Source organism: Carcharodon carcharias, chromosome 16, assembly GCF_017639515.1.
Source record: "Carcharodon carcharias isolate sCarCar2 chromosome 16, sCarCar2.pri, whole genome shotgun sequence".
In the NCBI taxonomy this organism is placed as follows: Eukaryota; Metazoa; Chordata; class Chondrichthyes; order Lamniformes; family Lamnidae; genus Carcharodon; species Carcharodon carcharias.
In genome coordinates this window covers 81,884,448-81,906,893 of record NC_054482.1, presented here as the reverse complement: position 1 = coordinate 81,906,893, position 22,446 = coordinate 81,884,448, and the positions used below count along the sequence as shown (strand labels likewise).

The window sequence follows — 22,446 nt, the reverse complement described above, 5'->3', positions numbered from 1 at the left end:
CCACACAGTTGTAACAAACCACTACAAAGTCACAAAAAAGGAATAAAAAGTCCAACCATCCAGCATTGACCTAGGCACTGGAAATGACAAGGGCAACCACAGCCCTGCTGACCCTGAAAAGACCTCCTTACTAACATCTGGGGGCTCGTGCCAATATTGGGAGAGCTGTCTCACAGACTGGATAAGCACCAGTCTGACATAGTCATCCTCACAGAATCATATCTTACAGATAATGTCCCAGACACCACCATCACCATCCCTGGGTATGTCCTGTCCCACCAGCAGGACAGATCCAGCAGAGGCGGTGGCACAGTGGTATGCAGTTGGGAAGGAGTTGCCCTGGGAGCCCTCAACCTCGACTCTGGATCCCATGAAGTCTCATGGCATCAGGTCAAACGTGATTACCACGTACCACCTTCCCTCAGCTGATGAATCAGTGCTCCTGTTGAACATCACTTGGAGGAAACACTGTGTGCGGCAAGGGCGCAGAATGTACTCTGGGTGGGGGACTTCAATGTCCATCACCAAGAGTGGTTCGGTAGCACCATTACTGACCGAGCTGGCTGAATCCTAACTGACATAGCTGCTAGAATGGGTCTGCGGCAGGTGGCAAGGGAACCAACAAGAGGGAAAAACATATTTGACCTCATCCTCACCAACCCGCTTGCCTTTGATGAATCTGTCCAGTATCGGTAAGAGTGACCACCGCATAATAATTGTGGAGAAAACGTCCCGCCTTCACATTGAGGATACTCTCCATCGTGTTGTGTGGCACTACCACTGTGTTAAATGGGATAGATTTCGAACAGATATCGCAACTCAAGATTGGGCAGCCATGAGGTGTTGTGAGCCATCTGCAGTAGCAGAATTGTACATGAACACAATCTGTAACCTCATGGCCCAGCAAATCCCCCACTCTGCCATCAAGCTGGTTCAATGAAGAGTGCAGGTAATGCCAGGAGCAGCACCAAGCATATCTAGAAGTGAGGTGTCAACCTGGTAACACAGGACTACTTGCATGCCAAACAGCATAAGCAGCAAGTGATAGACTGAACTAAACGATCCCACAACCAAAGGATCAGATTTAAGCTCTGCATGCCTGTCCATCCAGCTGTGAATGGTGGTGTACAATTAAACAACTCACTGGAGGAGGAAGCTCCATAAATATCCCCATCCTCAATGATGGAGGAGCCCAGCACTTCATTGTATAAAATAAGGCTGAAGCATTCGCAACAATCTTCAGCCAGAAGTGCCGAGTGGATGATCCATCTCAGCCTTCTCCGGAGGTCTCCAGCAACACAGTTGCCGGTCTTCAGCCAATTCAATTCACTCCACGTGATATCAAGAAACAGCTGAAGGCAATGGATACTGAAAAGGCTATGGTCCCTGACAATATTCCGGCAATAATACTGAAGATTTGTGCTATAGAACTTGCTGGGCCACTAGCCTAACTGTTCCAGTACAGCTACAACACTGGCATCTATCCAACTACATGGAAAATTGCCCAGGTATGTCCTCTACTCAAAAAGCAGGACAAATTCAAGCCAGCTAGTTACTGCCCCATCAGTCTACTCTCAATCATCAGTAAAGTAATGGAAGGGGTCATCAACAGTGCTATCAAGCGGTACTTGCTTAGCAAGAACCTGCTCACTGATGCCCAGTTTGGGTTTCGCCAGGACCACTCAGCTCCTGACGTCATTATATCCTTTGTACAAACATCGACAAAAGAGCTGAACTCCTGCCGTAAGGTGAGGGTGACTGCCCTTGACACTGAGGCAGCATTTGAGTGTGGCATTAAGGAGCCCTAGTAAAACTGGAGTCAATGGGAAGCGGGGGGGAAACTCTCTGCTGGTTGGAGTCATACCTAGCACAAAGGAAGATGGTTGTGGTTGTTGGAGGTCAGTCATCTCAGCTACAGGACATCACTGCAGGAGTTCCTCAGGGTAGTGTCCGAGGCCCAACCATCTTCAGCTGCTTTATCGATGACCTTCCTTCTATCATAGGTCAGAAGTGGGGATGTTTGCTAATGATTGCACAATGTTCAGCACCATTCCAGACTCCTCAGATACTGAAGCAGTCTATGTCCAAATGCAGCAAGACCTGGACAACATCCAGGCTTTGGCAGACAAGTGGCAAGTAACATTTGCGCCACACAAGTGTCAGGCAATGACCATCTCCAGCAAGAGAGAATCCAGCCATCGCCCCTTGATATTCAATGGCATTACCCACTGGATCCCTCACTCTCAACATCCTGGGGATTACCATTGACCAGAAACTGAACTGGTCTAGCCATATAAATACTGTGGCTACAAGAGCAGATCAGAGGCTAGGAATTGTGTGACGAGTAACTCACCTCCTTACTCCCCAAATCCTGTCCACCATCTACAAGGCACAAGTCAGGAGTGCAATGGAATACTCCCTACTTGCCTGGTTGAGTGCAGCTCCCACAATAGCTGGGCACCGTCCAGGACCAAGCAGCCCGCTTGATTGGCACCACATCCACAAACAGTCACTTCCTCCACCACCAACTCTCAGTAGCAGCAGTGTGTACCATCTACAAGATGCATTGCAGTAATTCACCAAGGCTCCTTAGACAGCACTTTCCAAACTCATGATCACTGCCACCTAGAAGGACAAGGGCAGCAGATAGATGGGAACACCACCACCTGGAATCTCCCCTCCAAGTAACTCACCATCCTGACTTGGAAATATATCGCCATTCCTTCACTGTCGCTGGTTCAAAATCCTGAGTTCCCTCCCTAACAACACTGTGAGTATACCTACACCACATGGCCTGCAATGGTTCAAGAAGGCAACTCACCACCACCTTCTCAAGGGTAACTAGGGATGGGCAATAAATGGAAGCCCACATCCTAAGAATGAATAAAAAAAACTAACAAATTTTAAGAGTGTAACAGCTGTTTTACTTTCATGAAGGCTTCTTTTTGGGGTGCCTACCAAAACCAATGCTGTTTTTACCTTAGCAGTGAATGTGAAGGAGCTAGAACTGTGGATAAATTTGGTAGAAATCAGCCATAATAATTTATCATCCCTAAAAATGAATGAAGTTCAGAGGTGCTCTTGGGTACAGGTACCTTTCATTGCTTTAGCCTTCTCTTCAACCGGGTGTAACCCTTGTGTATCTAAATTACTTCATTTGCTTGAAAAGTGCATTTTTCCTTCTTCAGGCACACTCCTGCTTCTAAAAATCATTTCAGGACTTCTAGGTTAGCCAAGTGTTCCTTTTCTGTGAATCCAGTTATCACCTAGGTAGACCACAACCTAAGGTAGTCCCTGTAGTAAGCTCTCCATTGCCCCCTGAAAAATGACACAGGTTGAGGAAACATTGAAGGGTAGGTGTGTATATTGGTATAACCCTTTGTGGGTATTTAAGGCTATGAATTCCTGGGAGACATCATCCAGCTCCAGTTGCTGATATGTGTGATTCATGTCAAGCACTATTTTTGTTGTCCTTCCTGCTAATTTGGCATATTGGTCTTCAATCTTGGGAATCGGGTACCAGTGCACTTTGGCTGCTCTGTTGACCATTAGTGTATAGTCCTCACTGATCTGGATGGTGTGGTCTGGTTTAAGGACAGGGGCTGTGGGTGCTGCCCACCCTGAGAACTAAACCACTTGTATGACACTCAGCCTCTCTAGCTGGTTCAGCTCAGCGTAAACCTTCTCTCTCAGGGCGTATGGCACTGGCCTTGCTTTTAAGAAGCGAAGGGTTGCTCCTGGGTCCACGTAAATCTTGGCCTGTAGGCCTTGGATTTTTCCCAGTTCTTTGAAGACTTTTTTAGCAGCTCTGGTAGTCCACCTGCTCGAAACTGGAAGATTTTGGACCAATTTAATTTAATCTCTTTCAACCAATCACACCCTAGAAGGCTTGGCCCTTCACCTTCTACCACCATCACTGGTAGCTGTGCCGATTGGTGTCTATAATAACGGTTGCCCTGGTGACACCTTTCACTTGGATTTCTTCGCCTGTGTATGTTTTCAACTTGGCAGATGTTTGTTCCAAATTTAATTGTTGATCACCTTTATTTAAATATCTGAAAGTGTGTTCTCCTATTAAACTAGTAGAATCACCCGTGTCTACTTCCATTTTTAATAGTTTACCATTCACTTGCACCGTAACAACTATTGGCTCTGTCTTCCCAACTTTCATGTTGAATAATGAATAAATGTCAGAATTGGTTGTTTCTGGCTCTTCGACACAATAGTCTTCATTGGACTTCATTTGTTGTTTGGAGGCCTGTTTATATCTCGCTTTGCACTGCCTCATTATGTGTCCACTTCTGTGACAAAAATAACATTTTTTTAAACTGCCAATCGCTAAAAGACTAATTGTTTCCATGTCGATGAAAATTATTTTTTGATTTAGTTGCTAAGCCAATTTTTTGGTTAGTGGGGGCTGTTTCCCGCTTTGCAGTGCGGTCCTGGCTTTTCGTGCCACATTCAGCTGACTGTTCCCAACCAATTAGGAGAAAGGTGCCATTTTGCGCCCCTTGAATTTCTTATGAATACCTTACAGCACTTTCCATCACCAGCACTATTTCTAATGCTTTCTTAAAATCAAGATTCATTTCAGCCAGCAATCTTTGCTGAATATTGTCTTCCTGCATACCACATACTAAACAATTTCTGAGCATGTCATTCAGGGTTTCACCAAAATCACAATATTCCATTAGTTGTTTTTATTTTGCCGTGCAGGTAGCAATAGTCTCCCCCGGGGCTCTATTACGTGAATTGAACCTGAACCTCTGCATGGTGACTGAGGGCTTGGGTTGAAAGGTCTAATAATTCATTGAAAGTCTTCAAATCTGGGGCACTGGGGGCAGTCAATCTTCGAATTAAACTGTCGGTTTTACTCCCACAAATACTCAGGAGAATTGCTCTCCTCTTTTCCTCCCCCATGATTTTGTTTGCTTGAAAGAAGAATGCAAGACATTCTATATATTGAGACCAATCATCCATGGCTGGCTCAAAGGGATCAATTCTGCCAAACTGTGGCATTTCAGATGAGTATATCTTCTTTTATTTTGAATGAACTTAGATACTCACAATCGCTGGGCAAGATGCAGCGCCGAATCTGATTTGTCCTTGTTGCCAGTTTGCTATAGAGTTGATCTTCAGACAACTTTTCGTGTAGAGACATTTAATTTGATTTACAAGACAACAGCAGCAATTACAGTTGTGCATCAAACTCCATAACTAAAGAAGGTATCCCCTGTAGAGGTTCCCCGTGCTGCTAACACATTGGTTTACACAAATCATGCGATTTTACAGCACAGGATTATTCTTAAGGCTAGAGTCCAACATTTCTCAAAACTATAATTAGTACATGCACCCTCTTTAAAATTGTACAATTTAGTTTACTTTTCTTCCCTCATTCCTCTCAATAAAATGAATCACTTCAAACATCTATGTTACATTTCAACTGCATTACCCAAGTGTCTGCCCATTTCATTATTCTATGTCCACCTGAAATCTGTAACTGTCCTCCTTGCTATTTACTACATTTTCGTGTTATCTTAAACTTTGTAATTATACTCAGTATACCGAAGACCAAGTAATTAATGTATATCAGAAAGAGCAGAGGTAACAACACCACTATGTACTTTCCTCAAGCCTGAAAAACAAAGGTTCACCATGACTCTTTGCTTTCTGCCCTGTGGCCAATTTCATATCCATGTCGCCTCTGCCCTTTTGATTCATGGGATTCAATTTTATGAACAAACCTTTATGCGCATCATAGGTATAAGAATAGGCCATTTAGCTCCTCAAATCTGTTCTGCTTTTCACTGACACGTGCCTGATCTGCGACCAAACTCCATCAACCATCCTTTGCTCCATCTTTGGGTAACAAAAATCTATCAATCTATCTAGGTGATGCTTTGTCATGAAGCCTTTTGAAAGGCCACACTGCCCTCATCAACCCTCTCTGATGTGCCTTTAACAATCCATGCTAGCTTTCATTTATTAAGCCATATTTTCCAAGTGTCAATTAATTTTGTTTGATATTTGAAATTATGAAAGCGTGGGACAGAGTAGATAGGAAGAGACTATTACACTGGTTATAGGGACATGAATATAAGATAAATGTAAGCAATTTAGGACTGAAAACAGGAGAAACATTTTACTCACAGGCTTATGAGCCTGTAGAATATACTGCTGGAGTTAGCCAGGGAGGTAGAGATCATTTCAACTTTCAAGAATAGGTTAGATGGATGGTTGATGGAAAGGAGGGTAAAGAGCTATTGGAACAAGTAGGATGCATCGGATTATGGCTACTGCTTGCCTGGCAGATGAATACCAACCATAGACTGCTTGGGCTCAACAAACTGCTTCCATGCTGCAATTTCCATGTGATAGATATTTGTTATTGATCTGGTCTTCAGTCTGTTGAACATATTTTAAAATCTCACTCTTGATAAAAGATCATGGTACTGTAACAATCTTGCCCATGAGAGAAAGCATTTGAAGTCAATAAAGTACCTTCTCGTATTTAAGTGTTGAACTGTTGTTGAAATGAGGCAGCCAATTTGTGCACAACAAAGTCCTGCAGACAGTAATGTGATAATAACAAGATAATCTGGTTTTAGTGACATTGGTTGAGGGATAAATATTGGCAGGACACCATGGAGAAACCCCCTGCTCTTCTTTAAATAGTGCCATGGGATATTTTGTGTCCATCTGAGAGGGAAAGCAGGGCCTCAGTTTAACATCTCATGCAGAAGACCCCTCTGACGGTATACTCCCTCAGTGCTACATTGAAGTGTTAAGCTGGATTATGTGCTTAATGGGATTTGAATCCACAACCTGCTGACTCAGAAGCAAGAGTGCTACCCACTGGGCTGCAGCTGACACCATAATTCCTCATTTTCTAGGAATTATCCAAATGTTCAGAAAGCATGGTTATAATCAATTGTGATGTGCCCAGTGAAAATTGCTGCTAATTTAAATTTAATTTATGTCAATGATGTAGGACATCTAATTTTTCAGGAGTATTCTAGCAATGAGTCACATTATCAAAGTTAATTTTGGCAAATCAGTTATTACCCAAAAGACGGATAAGTGGGACACATTGTAACATTATGTATAGGCTGCATATAGAGCACCTACTTAGTGTTATTAAATTTCTAAACTGCAGGAATTTGTTTGTATTATGTGCTACTGCAGCTCAGTGAAATTTGTCTTGGTTTGCACCAAGTGCATAATGTGGTTTTTTGCACCCACTGCAAACTTCATGGCTTGCATGACAAAGGTTAATAATGAATTTTGGCACCATTTTCCCTGCCTTCCTCTGATTGTTCCATCTTATGTATCTTGGTCAGGAAAAAAAACAAATAGACTATAAGATGTGCTGTAACTGCTGAGCAGGTCAGGCAGCATCTGTGGAGAGAGAACCGGAGTTAACAGACTGAGTTTTAACTGTCCAACCTGCTCGCAGCGAGGGTGGCCGGCAGCACATCGGGAAACCCATATTTGTCAGTGGGTTTTTAACACATTTGAAGCTGAGCTCCAGGTTTCTGGACTGATTAAAGCATATGAGTCTGATGATGACTTGCATCAGTCGTTTTAGCACCATTATTTAAAGGAAATCTGCTAGGATCTGAATTGAAGGATTATCAAAGTGGCATAACAGAGCCAGAAACTTTACAGATACAGTATGAAAGTGGAAATGCTGCATCACACTTCTCAGTGTATTCCCGGACATCAAATTGCAGGTTGTAAAGGCTCGCAGGGAGATTCTGTTCCCAGTGGACCGGAGAAAGAACACTGCTGGAGAGAACAAGCATGCATGGCTGGAAATGGCCAAAGAGGTCAGCGGCAGGGCTGTGATGCCTCACTCTCTGCTCGAAACAGTGCTGTAAGAAGTTTAATGACCTGGTCAGAGCAGGAAAGGTGACTAGTGTGCCACATTCAAGTACAAACCCTTCACTATGCCTTTGGCTGCACATCACTTCTCAGACCAGCTGGGTGGCAGGTGGACACATCCATCTTTGTTGAAGCATCTCCTCATATCCCTATCTGAACAGTCACTACTTAAACTCATCCTCATCTTATAGCATTTTCACACTCAGGGGGAGGCAATGCATAGTGGTATTGTCACTGGACTAGTAATCCAGAGACCCAGGGTAATCCTCTGGGGACCCGGCTTCAAAACCCGCCACGGCAGATGGTTGGATTTGAATTGAATAAAAAACCTGGAACTAAAAGTCTAATGATGACCATGAAACCATTGTCAATTGTTGTAAAAACCCATCTGGTTCATGAATGTCCTTTAGGGAAGGAAATCTGCTGTCCTTGTCTGGCCTGGTCTGGTCTACATGTGACAGCAATGTGGTTGACTCTTAAATGCCTCTGAGATGGCCTAGTAATTGTATCAAACCGCTACAAAGTCTCAAAAAAGGAATGAAACCACCCAGCATTGACCTAGGCACCAGAAACGACAAGGGCGAACACAGCCCTGTCGACCTTGCAAAGACCTCCTTACTGACACCTGAGGGCTTGTGCCAGAATTGGGAGAGCTGTCTCACAGATTAGTCATCCTCACAGAATCATATCTTACAGATAATGTCCCAGGCACCACTATTACCATCCCTGGATATGTTCTCAACAGTGGTATAAAATTGGGATGGAGTTGCCCTGGGAGTCCTCAACATCGACTCTGTACCCCAGGGAGTCACATCAGGTCAAACATGGGTAAGGAAATCTCCTGCTGATTACCATGCACCGCCCTCCCTCAGCTGATGAATCAGTGCTCCTCCTTGTTGAGCACCACTTAGAGGAAGCACTGAGGGATGCAAGGACACAGCATGTACTCTGGGTGGGGGACTTCCATCACCAAGAGTGGCTCAGTAGCACCACTACTGACCAAGCTAGCCGAATCCTAAAGGACATAGCTGCTAAACTGGGTCTGCGGCTGCTGGTGAGGGAACCAACAAGAAGAAAAAACATACTTGATCTCATCCTTGCGTGCTGCAAATGCATCTGTCCGTGACAATATCGGTAGGAGTGATCACCGCACATTCGCTGTGGACACAAAGTCCCACCTTCACATTGAGGATACTCTCCATCGTGTTGTGTGGCGCAACCACCGTGTTAAATGGGTTAGATTTTGAACAGATCTAGCAACTCGAGACCATCAGCAGAAGCAGAATTGTACTCGAATACAATCTGTAAGCTAATGGCCCAGCATATCCCCCACTCTACCATTACCATCAAGCCAGGGGATCAACCCTGGTTCAATGAAGAGTGCAGGAGGGCATGCCAGGAGCAGCACCAGGCATACCTAAAAATGAGGTATGAACCTGGTGAAGCTATACCACAGGACTTCTTACATGCCAAGCAGCATAAGCAGCAAATGTTAGACAGGGCTAAGTGATAAGTTCTAAGCTCTGCAGTACTGCCACATCCAGTTGTGAATGGTGGTCGATAATTAAACAACTCACTGGAGGAGGAGACTCCACAAATATCCCCATCCTCAAAGATGGGGGAGCCCAGCATATCAGTGCAAAAGATAAGGCTGAAGCATTTGCTATAATCTTCAGCCAGAAGTGCCAAGTGGAAGATCCATCTCAGCCTCTTCCGGAGGTCTCCAGCATCACAGATACCAGTCTTCAGCCAATTCACTTCACTCCACGTGGTATCTAGAAACAGCTGAACACACTCAAAGTGCAAAGGCTATGGGTCCTGACAATATTCCAGCAATAGTACTGAAGGCTTGTGCTCCAGAACTTGCCACGCCCCTAGCCAAGCTGTTCCAGTACAACTACAACACTGGCATCTACCCAACTACATGGAAAATTGCCCAGGTGTGCCCTGTGCACAAAAAGCAGGACAAATAAAACCCTGCCACTTACGGCCCCATCAGTCTACTCTCAATCATCAGTAAAGTAATAAAAGGGGTCATCAACAGTGCTATCAAGCAGCACATGCTTAGCAATAACCTGCTCACTGATGCCCAACTTGGGTTCCACCAGGGCCACTCAGCTCCTGAGGTCATTACAGCCTTGGTTCAAACATGGACAAAAGAGCTGAACTCCCGAGGTGAGGTTAGAGTGACTGCCCTTTACATCAAGGCAGCACTTGACTGAGTGTGACATCATGGACCCCGAGCAAAACTGGAGTCACTGGGAATCAGGGAGGAAACTCTGCGCTGGTTGGAGTCATACCTAGCACAAAGGAAGATGGTTGTGGTTGTTGGTCAATCATCTCAGTTCCAGGACATCACTGCAGGAGTTCCTCAGGGTAGAGTCCTAGGCCCAACCATCTTCAGCTGCTTCATCAATGACCTTCCTTCCATCATAAAGTCAGAAGTGGGGATGTTCGCTGATGATTGCACAATGTTCAGCACCATTTGCAACTCTTTAGATACTGAAGCAGTTCATGTCCAAATGCAGCAATACCTGGACAATATCCAGGCTTGGCCTCACAAGTAACATTCATGCCACACAAGTGCCAAGCAATAACCATCTCTAACAAGATAGGATCTAACCATCGTCCCTTGACATTCAATGGCATTACCATCACTGAATCCCCCAATATCAACATTCTGGGGGTTACCATTGACCAGAAACTAAACTGGACTAGCCATATAATTACTGTGGCTACAAGAGCAGGTCAGGGGTTAGGAATCCTGCGAGGAGTAACTCACCTCCTGACTACCCAAAGCCTATCCACCATCTACAAGGCACAAAGGAGAGTGAAGGAATACTCCCCACTTCCCTGGATGCGTGCAGCTCCCACAACACTCAAGAAGCTGGACACCGTCCATGACAAAGCAGCTTGCTTGATTGGCACCATATCCACAAATATTCACTGCCTCCACCACCGACGCATAGTAGCAGCAGTGTGTACCATCTACAAGATACACTGAAGGAATTCACCAAGGCTCCTTAGACAGCACCTTCCAAACCCACGACCACTATCATCTAGAAGGACAAGAACAGCAGATAGATGGGAACACCACCACCTGGAAGTTCCCTTCCAAGTCACTCACCATCCTGACTTGGAAATATATCGCTATTCCTTCACTGTCACTGCGTCAAAATCTTAGAACTCCCTTCGCAAAAGCACTGTGGGTATACCTACATCAAAAGGGCAGCAATGGTTCAAGAAGGCAGGTCACCACCACCTTCTCAAGGGCAACTAGGAATGGGTAATGAATGTTGGCCCAGCCAGCAAAGCCCACATCCGATGAATGAATAAAAAACAATCACAGTGGCCCAGGAGAAAGAGCACAGAACAGCAGGCAGTGGCAGAGAACTGGAGGTGGCATTGCCATCATCACCATCTTATCAGCTGCAGACGACGTGACAGCGATGGACACATGGACTCAGCATGCTTTGCCATTGGCGATGGAGAGATGGGGGCAACCTCAGCTACCTGATGACAGAATCAAGTATAACACAGGCACATGGCAAATGATGCTCATTCTTGTAGACTTTGTCAGCAGCCACTGAGGTATGATGATCTGCACAAAGATGACAGAGCCCTCTTATCTTGTTAGTTGTAATTCATGTTTTTCATTTACCATAGATCCTACAAGTGTCTATCAAGTGGTGGTGCTAGAGGGCAATGATGAGTCCTCAGAATATTTGCTCTCAAGACACATGAATTGTGCTCCCTTCAGCAGCTCAAATACATTCACACCTCATGGGGCCGTCAAGACATGTAATTGGGTTGTCCCTTGGAGAAGCACACATCACAAATAAGCAGGAGCAGGTGCTGGAGACAGGGGCAGCAGTGAAGAGCCCTTGTTTGAGGGAGCAAAACTCTCCAAGGTTCACTCAGTTGGATGCAGATTCTGAGCTTCAGGGGCAGTATACAGAGCGGACTATTCTGGAACAGCTGTAGAAAATGTGTGAAGTCTTGTCAGCCTTTCCAGAGGCACTGTGCATAATTGGAGGAGTCTATCTTTAGCACGATTGCAGTGATGTTTCAGATCTTCACACTGATGTCTATATCCATAGAAAGAGTGGCCACCTGGGTGAAGCATCAGATGTGACAGGCAACTGAGTGTTTGTTGGCCTTCATCAGTGGTCTGTGCACTCAGACTGGCATCTTTAGCAGAATTGAGGAAAACCTCACCTGGGCTGCTCAGTGCCCCATTGAAGCACAGCAAAGTGCTCTCCAGCTCTAGGCTAGCAGGAACATGCGGGTCAACTGAGAGGAAATGACACATGTAAATGAGGAATCTGCCCAAAATGTATACACTACAGATCCCTTGTCTCATCCTGCACTCAGAGCCCTGCATGCTGCCCTCTGCCCCTATGGTTAAGTCTGTCCCTACGTTGGTGCAGGTGGGTCAGTTTCTGGCAACGTCTTTACATGCTCCAAAACCCAGAAGATGAGAGCATTTCAGCAGTCAGAGCAGGGATATGAGCAGGCTACTTCTAGCTATGCTTAAACCATAGGGATTGTTCCACCTAGGAGTCATAGAAAAAGGAAGAGTAAAGATTTGTAGTTGCACCTTGATGTTCGTTATAGTTAAATTGTCACATTTCTATTTAATGATTTCAGCCACAAACTTTATTTGAAAGCTCCATTGTCTTCTCCATCCCATTTTTTCCCTGCCGCCTTGTGAAGAATGGTATGACATTAAAGATGAGCAATGGGTGTCTGTGAAAGGGATGAATTGTCGAATGTGGGACTGCTTTGTTCTAGGCAGAGATGGGCAAGCATTTCGGCTTGAGGGTCACATCTGCGTATGGAAATTTAATGGCTGACTACAAATGTCCAAGAATCGAACAATTCATGTTCAAACAGAAACAACATAATTTTGTTTAAAATTCAACACTGAGTTAAAATAATACTATTGGGCACTGCCTCCAACATCTCTGACCCACATCACAAATATCCTTCATGCTTATAAACAAAAGTATTTTTAAAAAACTAAAACTAAAATTTTAGTATTTAAATGCCCAAAATTATCTTTCTGAGGCTTGCTGGCAACATCATCCAGGCGATTGCTGGTGACTCCTAAGCAATCCGAGAGATTTGGCAATGCAGCTCCAAAAATTAACAGCAGTTTCCTGTAAAAGAAAGACAGGGATGCAGCTGTTACTGAAAATAAACTAAACCATATATAGCAATAATGATTTGCAGCAGTCAGAATAATGTGTGTGAGGGAATTCTCCAACAGACTTTTTATATAACCAGTGCTCATATCTTTCTACTCATATCCGCACTGGCATTTCCTGCCCAAATTCACTTCACTCTCCATCATTCTCCTCAGAATTTAATTCAATTATGAATTGTCTCCTTAAAATAAGAAAAATATTCTCCTCAAGGAGCATCCGAGCTGCAGAGCTGCTGTCGTCATGAAAATCCACCAAAATCTCAATGGCCATTTGCAACCCCACTGTTGGAAAAGGCCTATCAGAACAGGCAGAGATGCAACCATGTAGTAGAGGAATCTTCAAGAGCAATTCTGGGGTTTCAAGTACAGAAAGGAACCCTTGCTCCCCGCTCATTTCCCTCCCAAACTCCTCAGTAGTTTTACCTTGTGCCAAGGCTGGTTGGAAGTTATGTCTGGCTTCCCTCATGGAAGAGACAAACATGACAGACCAAAACTCCCGAGAGGCAAGGCAGCTTGAAGGCTGGATGAAAATCTTCCACAGGCTGGATTTGGCCTGTGGGCCGTAGTTTTCCCACCCTCTGCAAGGGATTCAGTTGGGGTAGGGTCAGTTGATGGGGCCCACAGTAGGTTCAAAATTAGTCTGTTAGATAGCTGCACTGCCTCATATTAACAATGCATGCCTGAATAAGTCTGTCCCAAGCATCCCTGGAAGCAAGCTATATGGCAACAGGTGCCGTCACCACATCAGGCCCCTCCTCTTACTCCTCCTGTTGCTCCTCCTTCAAAGGTGCTATTTGCTGGGAAGGCTGGCAAAATTATGTAGAAAGGAGTCATGGACTTGCCTGATATTTTCCCACCATCATGTTATTTTGCCAGTGACATGCAAGGTAATATATCAGCTGCCCATCTGGAGCCCAATAAGCCACTTAAATGGCACTTCTGCAGGCATTTTGCCCACATCAGGGAGATGGGATGCCGCCACCGAGTGAGGAAATATGAATGAAGCCTGGCAGCCTCCCATCAGGCTCCAGGTAGAGGAATGCCCTCTGTTGTAATTATAGTTTTATTTAGTGTGTAGTGTACCTTTAAGAATAATACTTGTTATATCACATGCTCTGTAGTAACCAATAGGAGTGTTGTGCGGGTTCCCCCAGCAGGCAGTGTAACGTTAGAGTTGGAGTTGAAAGCACATGTGTATTTGCTGCTGAGTACATTGTAAATAAACTTAGTGTTTCCATCCAAGAAGTGTCTGCAGATCAACTCTATCATTAATAGTACAACTCGGTTGCCCTACAGCAAACTGGTGATGAGGATAAAACAGGATTGAATAGAAGAAGTCAAGTTTAAAAAGAAATCAGCACTGTACCTCACCCAGTGATTGCTACTAGCAAGCTCCATTAGAATTGAAGAAGTTATCCCCTCTCAAAATGCCACAATTTGGGAGAATTGACCCTTTTGAACCTACCACAGACGATTGGTCTCAATACATAGAACGCCTCACGTTCTTTTTTCAAACAAATGAGATGATGAGGGAACAGAAGAGGTGAACGACCCCCTTGAGTACTTGTGGGAGCAAAACCTACAGCTTGATTCAGTTTGATGGCACTCAGTGCCAAAGAATTTCAATGAATTGGTGGGCCTCGTGAAAGGTCACTTTCAACCCAAACACTCAGTCACAATGCAGGGTTCACGTTTAATTCGCAAAATAGAGCCCCGGATGAGACAATTGCATGCTACATGCAAATTTGAAACAGCCAATGGAGCTCGGTACGACTCTGAACGACATGTTCAGAGATCATTTAGTGTGTGGTGTGAAAGAGGACTCTATTCAGAAAAGATTATTGTCCGAAGTGAATCTGGATTTCAAAAAGGTGTTAGAGATAGCACTGGCCATGGAAAGTGCTATAAGAGGTTCAAAAGCAATACAGGGTGTGCAAAATGATGCTCTCCTCCACATCAGGCGGGAAACCTCAGCCAATAGTGGCGCGAAAAAGTGAGACTTTGCCAAGAAGTGGGAAACAGCCCCCGCTAACCGAAGAATAAAGAAAAATAACTTAGCAGCAAAATCAAAGAATAATTTTAATAGAGGTGTAAACAAATAGTCTTTTAGCGATTGGCAGTTTAAAAAATCAAATGCTTCTATTGTCATAGAAATGGAGATATGATGGGGCAGTGCAAGGAAAAATTCAAGCAGGCTTGTAAACAAAAGAAGAAGCCCAATGAAATCTACAGTGTAGAAGAGCCTGAAACAACAATTTACATGCTATTTAATCTGAAAGTTGGAAAGACAGAACCAATATTTGTCACAGTGAAAGTAAAATGGCAAATCTGTTAGAATGGAAGTGTACACGGGAGCTTCCACTACAGTAATTGGGGAACATACCTTTAGATATTTGAATAATGGTGCACATCAATTAAGCTTAGGAGAAACAGCCACCAAGCAAAAAACATATATGGGTGAAGACATTCAAGTAAAAGGCATAAGCAGAGTAACTGTCCATTATGGAAGCTAATCAGCAAAGCTACCAGTGTTAGAATTGAGTGGCAGAGGACCAAGCCTTCCAGGGCAAAATTAGCTAAGGGAAATCAACCTTGATTGACCACTCGGATTCCAGAAGGTAGCTGGAAGTGTTCCTGTTTTGAAAAAGGAATGTTTAAGGACTCAACAGCCTGAAGAAATGCAGGCTGTCTTAAGCCAAAACCTGGAAGAACAGCAGAAGAAACTCGAAGAGACCCTGCTAGATGACAGTGTTCAAGACGAAATGACCAACCTTCGCAGAGAAAAAGAAAACCTGTTGAAAGACCGTCACACACTACAAGATTCCCTCAGGTCAAAGTTTGTACCTCTGGAAAAGTATGAAGAGAAGCAGAAAGAATTCAGTACCTCTTTGAATAAACTGAAGAATCATTGGCAGAGAAGATACAACAATGTTCAATTTTCCAGGAGGCAGCAAACAAGTACAAAAATGAGATGGAACAGCTGAAGAATCAGCTAAATGAAGCCAAAGAGGCTTTGGAAGCACAAGTCGCAGAATTTCCCAAGAAGCAGACAGATAATGAAATTTTGGTAGACTCAGCCACTGAGCTCAGACAAGTTGAGCTTGCATCTTAGAGAAGTCTAGCCAATAGTGAAGTCAAAAAGGAGGCCAATATTAAAGCCTGTGCTAAAAAAAACAGAGAAGTGCACATTCCAAGTGAGGGAGGTCATCTATTTGGGTCACTGGGTAGACTCACAGGGCCTCTACCTGATTGAGGAGAAAGTGAGAGCCATAAGAGAGGCACCTGTGCCAAAGAATGCCTCAGAGTTCAAATCATTCCTAGGAATGATCAACTATTACAGGCAGTTCTTACCCAATTTGGCTACAGTGCTGGCCCCCTGCATTCTCTCCTCAACATTGGTCTTGGAAGGTGCCCTAGAAAGAAGCTTTCATAAAGGTGAAACAATTGTTATACTCATCCAATCTATTAGTGCATTATGACCAGATGAAAGAATTGGTGCTGACATGTGATGCATCTCCCTATGGAGTGGGAGCAGTGCTCTCCCATCGGATGGATGACGGCACGGAATGGCCAATAGGTTACGTATCAAGAACGCTCACCACAGCAGAAAAGGGATACTCGCAGATAGAAAAAGAAGGCCGGTCCACCATCTTTGGTGTCAAGAAATTTCACTAGTACGTATAAGGCCGCCATTTTACAATCATTTCAGACCACAAGCCATTGCTAGGATTGTTTAGTGAGGACAAGACTATACCACCATAGCCTCAGCATGTATACAATGATGGGCTTTAATTCTGGCAGCATATGAATGCACTTCCATACGTAGGCCTGACAATCAAATCGCAAACGCCGATGCCTTTAGTTGTTTGCCTTTATGTCCCAGTTTCACAGGAACTTGTTTTACTGTTAAATTTCTTAGATTTCTCACTGGTATGTGCTTGCCAGATCAGAAACTGGACAAGTCGGGACCCAGTCCTATCTCAAGTACAAGAACAAGTGCTACATGGTTGGCCAGTGACGAAATGAAATCGTACTTCAACAGAAGACATGTAATAGCCAGCCAGAATAGCATCTTATTGTGGGGAGCCCAAGTGATAGTTCCTCCAAGGGGAAGGGAACCACTTTTAATTGAACTACACAGTGCCCATCCAGGAATTTCCCGTACGAAGACCATAGCACACAGCTATCTATAATGGCCTAGGATGGAATGGCGAAATAGAGAGTTTAATAAAGCACTGTCAGCAACTGCAAAAGTTGCCAGTGACAGCTCCATTGCACCCATGGGATTGGTCAGGGAGACCCTGGTTGCAGTTACACATTGACTGCATTGGATCTTTCCTGGGAACAATGTTTCTGCTCTTGTCGATGCCCATTCAAAATGGTTAGATGTATATGAGGTGAAGTCACCTCATTGGCCACTACAATTGAGAAATTACGTCAGAGTTTTACCATTTATGGACTACCAGAAGTAGCCATTTCTGATAACGGCACGGCATTTACGAGTGCTGAGTTTCAACGGTTTATTAGCCTCAACGGTATCGCTCATGTGAAAACTTCGCCATACCATTCTTCCTCAAACAGACTGGCCAAAAAGGTGGATCAAAATTTCAAGGCAGGCATAAAAAAGCTAACTGCCGATTCCTGGGCAACCAAGCTAGCATGCTTTCTTTTTCAATACAGGACCACCCCTCATACAACAACAAGTGTCACATCTGTGGAGTGGACGAGTTTGAGCTTAATAATGCCAAATTTAGAGGAGAAGGCGGAAAGGAGTCAAAGAAACCAGAAAACGAGACACAATTGGCATAGCCGTGAGAGAAAATTTACCGCAGGAGAGCCAGTATTCATGAAGAGCTTCAGGGAAGGACCAAAGTGGTTACCAGGTGAAATAATTACGGTGACTGGACCTCTATCTTACCACATGGAGGCGGAAGTCCAGATCATCCATAAACATGTGAATCATTTAACAGAGAGAGAGAGACAAATCACCAAGATTTGGTTCCACCAGTGATCATGATCGAGTCTGTGTTTCCTGATGAGGATACTCAATCAAGGACTGACATGCCTGATGTTCCTGTAAGAGTTGAGGATACAGAACTGCAAGTGTCCACCGAAGCACCTGATGGTGAGGCAACTCTGGAAAAGGAGGTTCCTGATGAATCTGAAGTCGTGGAGCTGCGACGTTCCACATGTATCAGGAAACCGCCTGAAAGACTGAACTTGTAAATTCCTTAAGCAGTGTAAATATTATATGGTCTTGAAGAATATGTACTTGTAAATATGACATATATAGCCAAGTTAATGGGGGAGGAATGTAGTAATTATGGTTTTATTTAGTGTGTAACCTACCTTTAAGAATAATACTTGTTAGGCAAGATCACATGATATGGGGTGGGGTGCCGCCACCGAGTGAGGAAATATGAATGAAGCCTGGCAGCCTCCCATCAGGCTCCAGGTAGAGGAATGCCCTCTGTAGTAATTATGGTTTTATTTAGTGTGTAATGTATCTTTAAGAATAATACTTGTTTGGCAAGATCACGTCATCTGTAGTAACCAATAGGAGAGTAGTGCGGGCTACCTCAGCAAGCAGTGTAGAGTTAGAGTTGGAGTTGAAAGCACATGTGTATTTGCTACTGAATACATTATAAATAAACTTAATGTTCTATCTAAGAAGTGTCTGCAGATCAACTCTATCATTAATAGTACAACTTGGCCACCCTGCAACACCATCCTTTTTGGGTACCATTATTTGATAATATGGATTGGTGAAAGTGCATTTTTCCCCCTTCCACCTAAAAGTCCATGTGTATTATCAAATTCAATGTTAAGCAGTTTAAAAGTGGAGAAAGATATTTAAAAAATGATATACCAATTTATTTGATTAGCAGTTAACAAACAGGCCTCTTTACATTTAATTTATATAAATGTTATTGTTTGCACTACTCAAAGCAAGTCTGTCTATGAAACTGATATTAGGGATCCTGTTTTTTTCTAAGTTGATATTTTATTCAGATTGACTCTCGTGAAAAATCCATATCTAATCCAAGTGTAGGATCACAATGTGCCAGATCATCTCCCATTCAAATCATTACATATACAATACCTTGATGTTAGCTTAAAATGATGCCCAGTTATGCATGTTCTTTGTTTTTTAGCGTGCTGAATTTTGTCAGTCACCTTTTGTACAGTTACAGCTTCCAGTAAAACTGAAGTGATTAATTCAAATTCAATTGCAGCATGAATGACAAAATGGGCTGAATAATTACAAGTATTACAGATCGGTCATGTTTTAGAAACATACACTGTAGAAACCTTGATCTAAATATTACTTTTCTATTGGAATGGCCCATAAGTATGGAGAGTTATCGTCTCAAGTAATTGTTTTCATATCAACCTTCTTTTAGAACTTTATCTATGTGAAATTTGTGTCTTCAAAGATATTTATATTATGTGCAAGCTCATGCCTGTTCTTAAAATTTTCCATTAAAAAAATAATCGGATCATATTGTACTGTTACTCCTTTAAAATATTTTCAGTTCAACAGAAATACTGCACTGATGTGGTTAGAAGAACAACTATAAGGTACATTTGCTATGGTGTACATAATGTGCACAAACAAAATTTAAGACAGTAATCTGATAGCTGAGTTCAGATGATGAATATTAGCTGGTTTTACATTTTAGGACAACATTTAAACTATTTGATTTGGTTACTGACCTGAGCTTCTCTGGGAAGTATCAATTTCCTTGATATAATTAGTTTAAGTCCTACTGCAAAATATTCAGGTGCTACTCATTCAAAGTGTTATTCCTGGACCATCTTCAGGCAGTAGCTACAAGTTTTGGAAGCCTGGAAATTCGTTTTAGCGCCTGTCAAAAATGCAATTTAAATCCATCAGAATTCAGCTGTACTATGATGTTTCAATGCATATTTTATAGAAGTCCTGCAACAAACAATACAATATTTTAACAATTGCAACAATGTTCAGCTCTGATATAACTAAAGTTCATAAAACTGGATTGCAATTGTTATTTTTTTATAGTTTTTATGTATGTCATTTCTGTGTTGTGGGCCACAACAATTTCGAAAGTGTTAAATCTACCAGCTTCATTTCTTCATAGTGTATGAGTGCCATCATTAGGTCTGTACAGTTAGAAAAAGATAGTTGCAAGGCAATGTAACAATGTAACTGAACTCAGCTCCCTTACAAAGAAAGATACAAACAGTTCTGTTCGTGTCTAAAGATTATGTCAGTATTATAATATGTAAATGATATTTTGTTTGTTATATTAAAATTATGAGGATGATTTTTGTGAGGTTTATAAGATAGAAAACAACATCACAGATTTTTTTATTCAGTAGTTCCTTAGCTGCTTGGATGGCAACTAGATATGAACTTATCTCCATAATCATACAACTACCATAAGAACTTAATAAAAAGACCTGTACTGTAATAGAATCAAACTATTTTTCTCTTTTTCTTAGGCTGCCAGGACAATGCCAGTACTTGGGTCTGTCAGTTCCTGATTACTTCAAGAAGTGGATTAATCTCAAAAAGGTACTTTGAGTAGCAGGCATCGTTTTCAAGGATGAGGTCTTAAGAGATGCTTAATAGCCAATCCCATTTGCATTGAAATGAGGAGCTGATGGCTCTAAGCCTGGTTTGATTCTGGTACTGGGATCTTCTTTTTGTGTCACTGCTAAATAGGATATTATGTACCATCTGAACTCTGAAGTTTCTCTCTGCCGTAGCTGTCTTGTAAGCATGTGTTGCCTTTGGGGTAATCAGGAAAAAATATTATGTCCTTACAATCATAGGGTTTAGGAATATTAAAATGTCTTGGTGCATATGCAATGTTATTTTGATTGGTATTTTAACCTTTGACTAGCCTATAAAGAAATTCTCTCTTCAAGCCAATATTACATTGCTGAAATTTAATTCAGAAATCATACCAGATAATAGGAAGACAGATAATGTATGCATGAAGGATATTATATTTGGTCTAAATGCAGAGAGGCCAGGACTTTGTACTTGAATAATAGCCCAGAGTGACTTATAATCTGCTGGAGAGAAATACCTTACTGTCAGTGTAGAGAGGAGAAGTCTTAAATCAGGGAAGAATAAAAAAAATGCTTGAAAGTAAGAGGACAAAGGCACAAGTCTTCCATTAACCCTTAAATTACGTATTATTGCAGTGTTTTTGGTTGGTTTCCCCTCCAGGACTGGAACACTTTCCACCTTGTTCCATTGTATCCACATGTTTTCAGGTTTCGTATTTAAAGACGTGAGTGGACTGTCACATTATAATACTGATGTCATTAACCATTTTAACCTTTTGTTTCCTTGTGCAACATTATAACCATGCTTCTGTTTTCAGTATGATAGTATGTATTGCCTCTCTTGCTTTACACATTAAGAAAGCCAAGCAATGTGAAATGTTATCAAAATAATAAACACACACAATAGTTCTTGGACTGAATTATCAATTTAGTAATCTGATTTTTTTAGTTTTCCAAAAAAATGGCTGCTTGTTAAAGAGTTTATAATAAAGTATTGACTGACATTCTTTAAGGTTGGGTTGCCAAATCAGATCACCTCTTATTACATAGGCGTAACTGATATTTTTTATATACCTCAATTTACTAGTTTGCCTAATGATTTTAAAATAAAGGACATACAAGCCCAGTTGAAAAATGGAAAACCTGCCTTTGGGCTTGTTGGGGGGCAAATATCTCTGGTACTGTCACACATTTCAGGTTGGATTTCAGTCCTACAAAGCCATCAAGTATGGTACCGTAAATGAGAGAAGTTGCATTAAATTATGTGTATTTTTAAAAATATTTTCTTTGACTGTATTATCAAAAGTTACCAAGAGATGACTCTTGTAGTAATAAAGATGTATTTTCCATGGAGATGAATTAAATTTTATTTTACTTTAGTATCTCATTTTTACTCAATGCTGAGATATTCATTGACTGCATGCTTTACAATTATAGAAGATGATGACTATCATTATAGCTTTTTTTATTTGTAAAAAGTGTTCAGTTGTATTCAACTCAGCTAGTGACTAAATATCTGAATTTTGTATTAGTAAGTGCCCTCTCCTTAACCCTTCAATGTTCGTCCTTTCTCGTCAACCTTTCCTCAATATTGACTGGAGGTTGACTCTGTCAGAAAGGGTCAGCAGCTGCATAATAACACTGAGATGAGGAAGGCACTAAGCAGAGTCCTGATTAACATACAGCTAAGAGAGATAAGAGGGAAGAGCTTATGTGTCACTTTGCAGATGGCAAGCAGCCGTTTTGACTACAAATTTATAATGGTGAGATCCAGAAATTGCTTAGGCAGAGGG

At 42.4% G+C, this 22,446-nt stretch overlaps 1 protein-coding gene across 3 annotated transcripts in view; it reads left to right on the top strand.

Annotated features, from left to right (window-relative positions):
• Window positions 1-22,446, top strand: part of LOC121289122 (ERI1 exoribonuclease 3-like) — a 453,717-nt gene that overhangs the window by 113,069 nt on the left and 318,202 nt on the right. For all 3 annotated transcript variants that reach the window (XM_041208189.1, XM_041208188.1, XM_041208190.1), the window contains exon 6: window positions 20,579-20,651. In XM_041208189.1, the coding sequence (XP_041064123.1) occupies window positions 20,579-20,651 (73 nt within the window). The remainder of the gene's footprint in view (window positions 1-20,578; window positions 20,652-22,446) is intronic.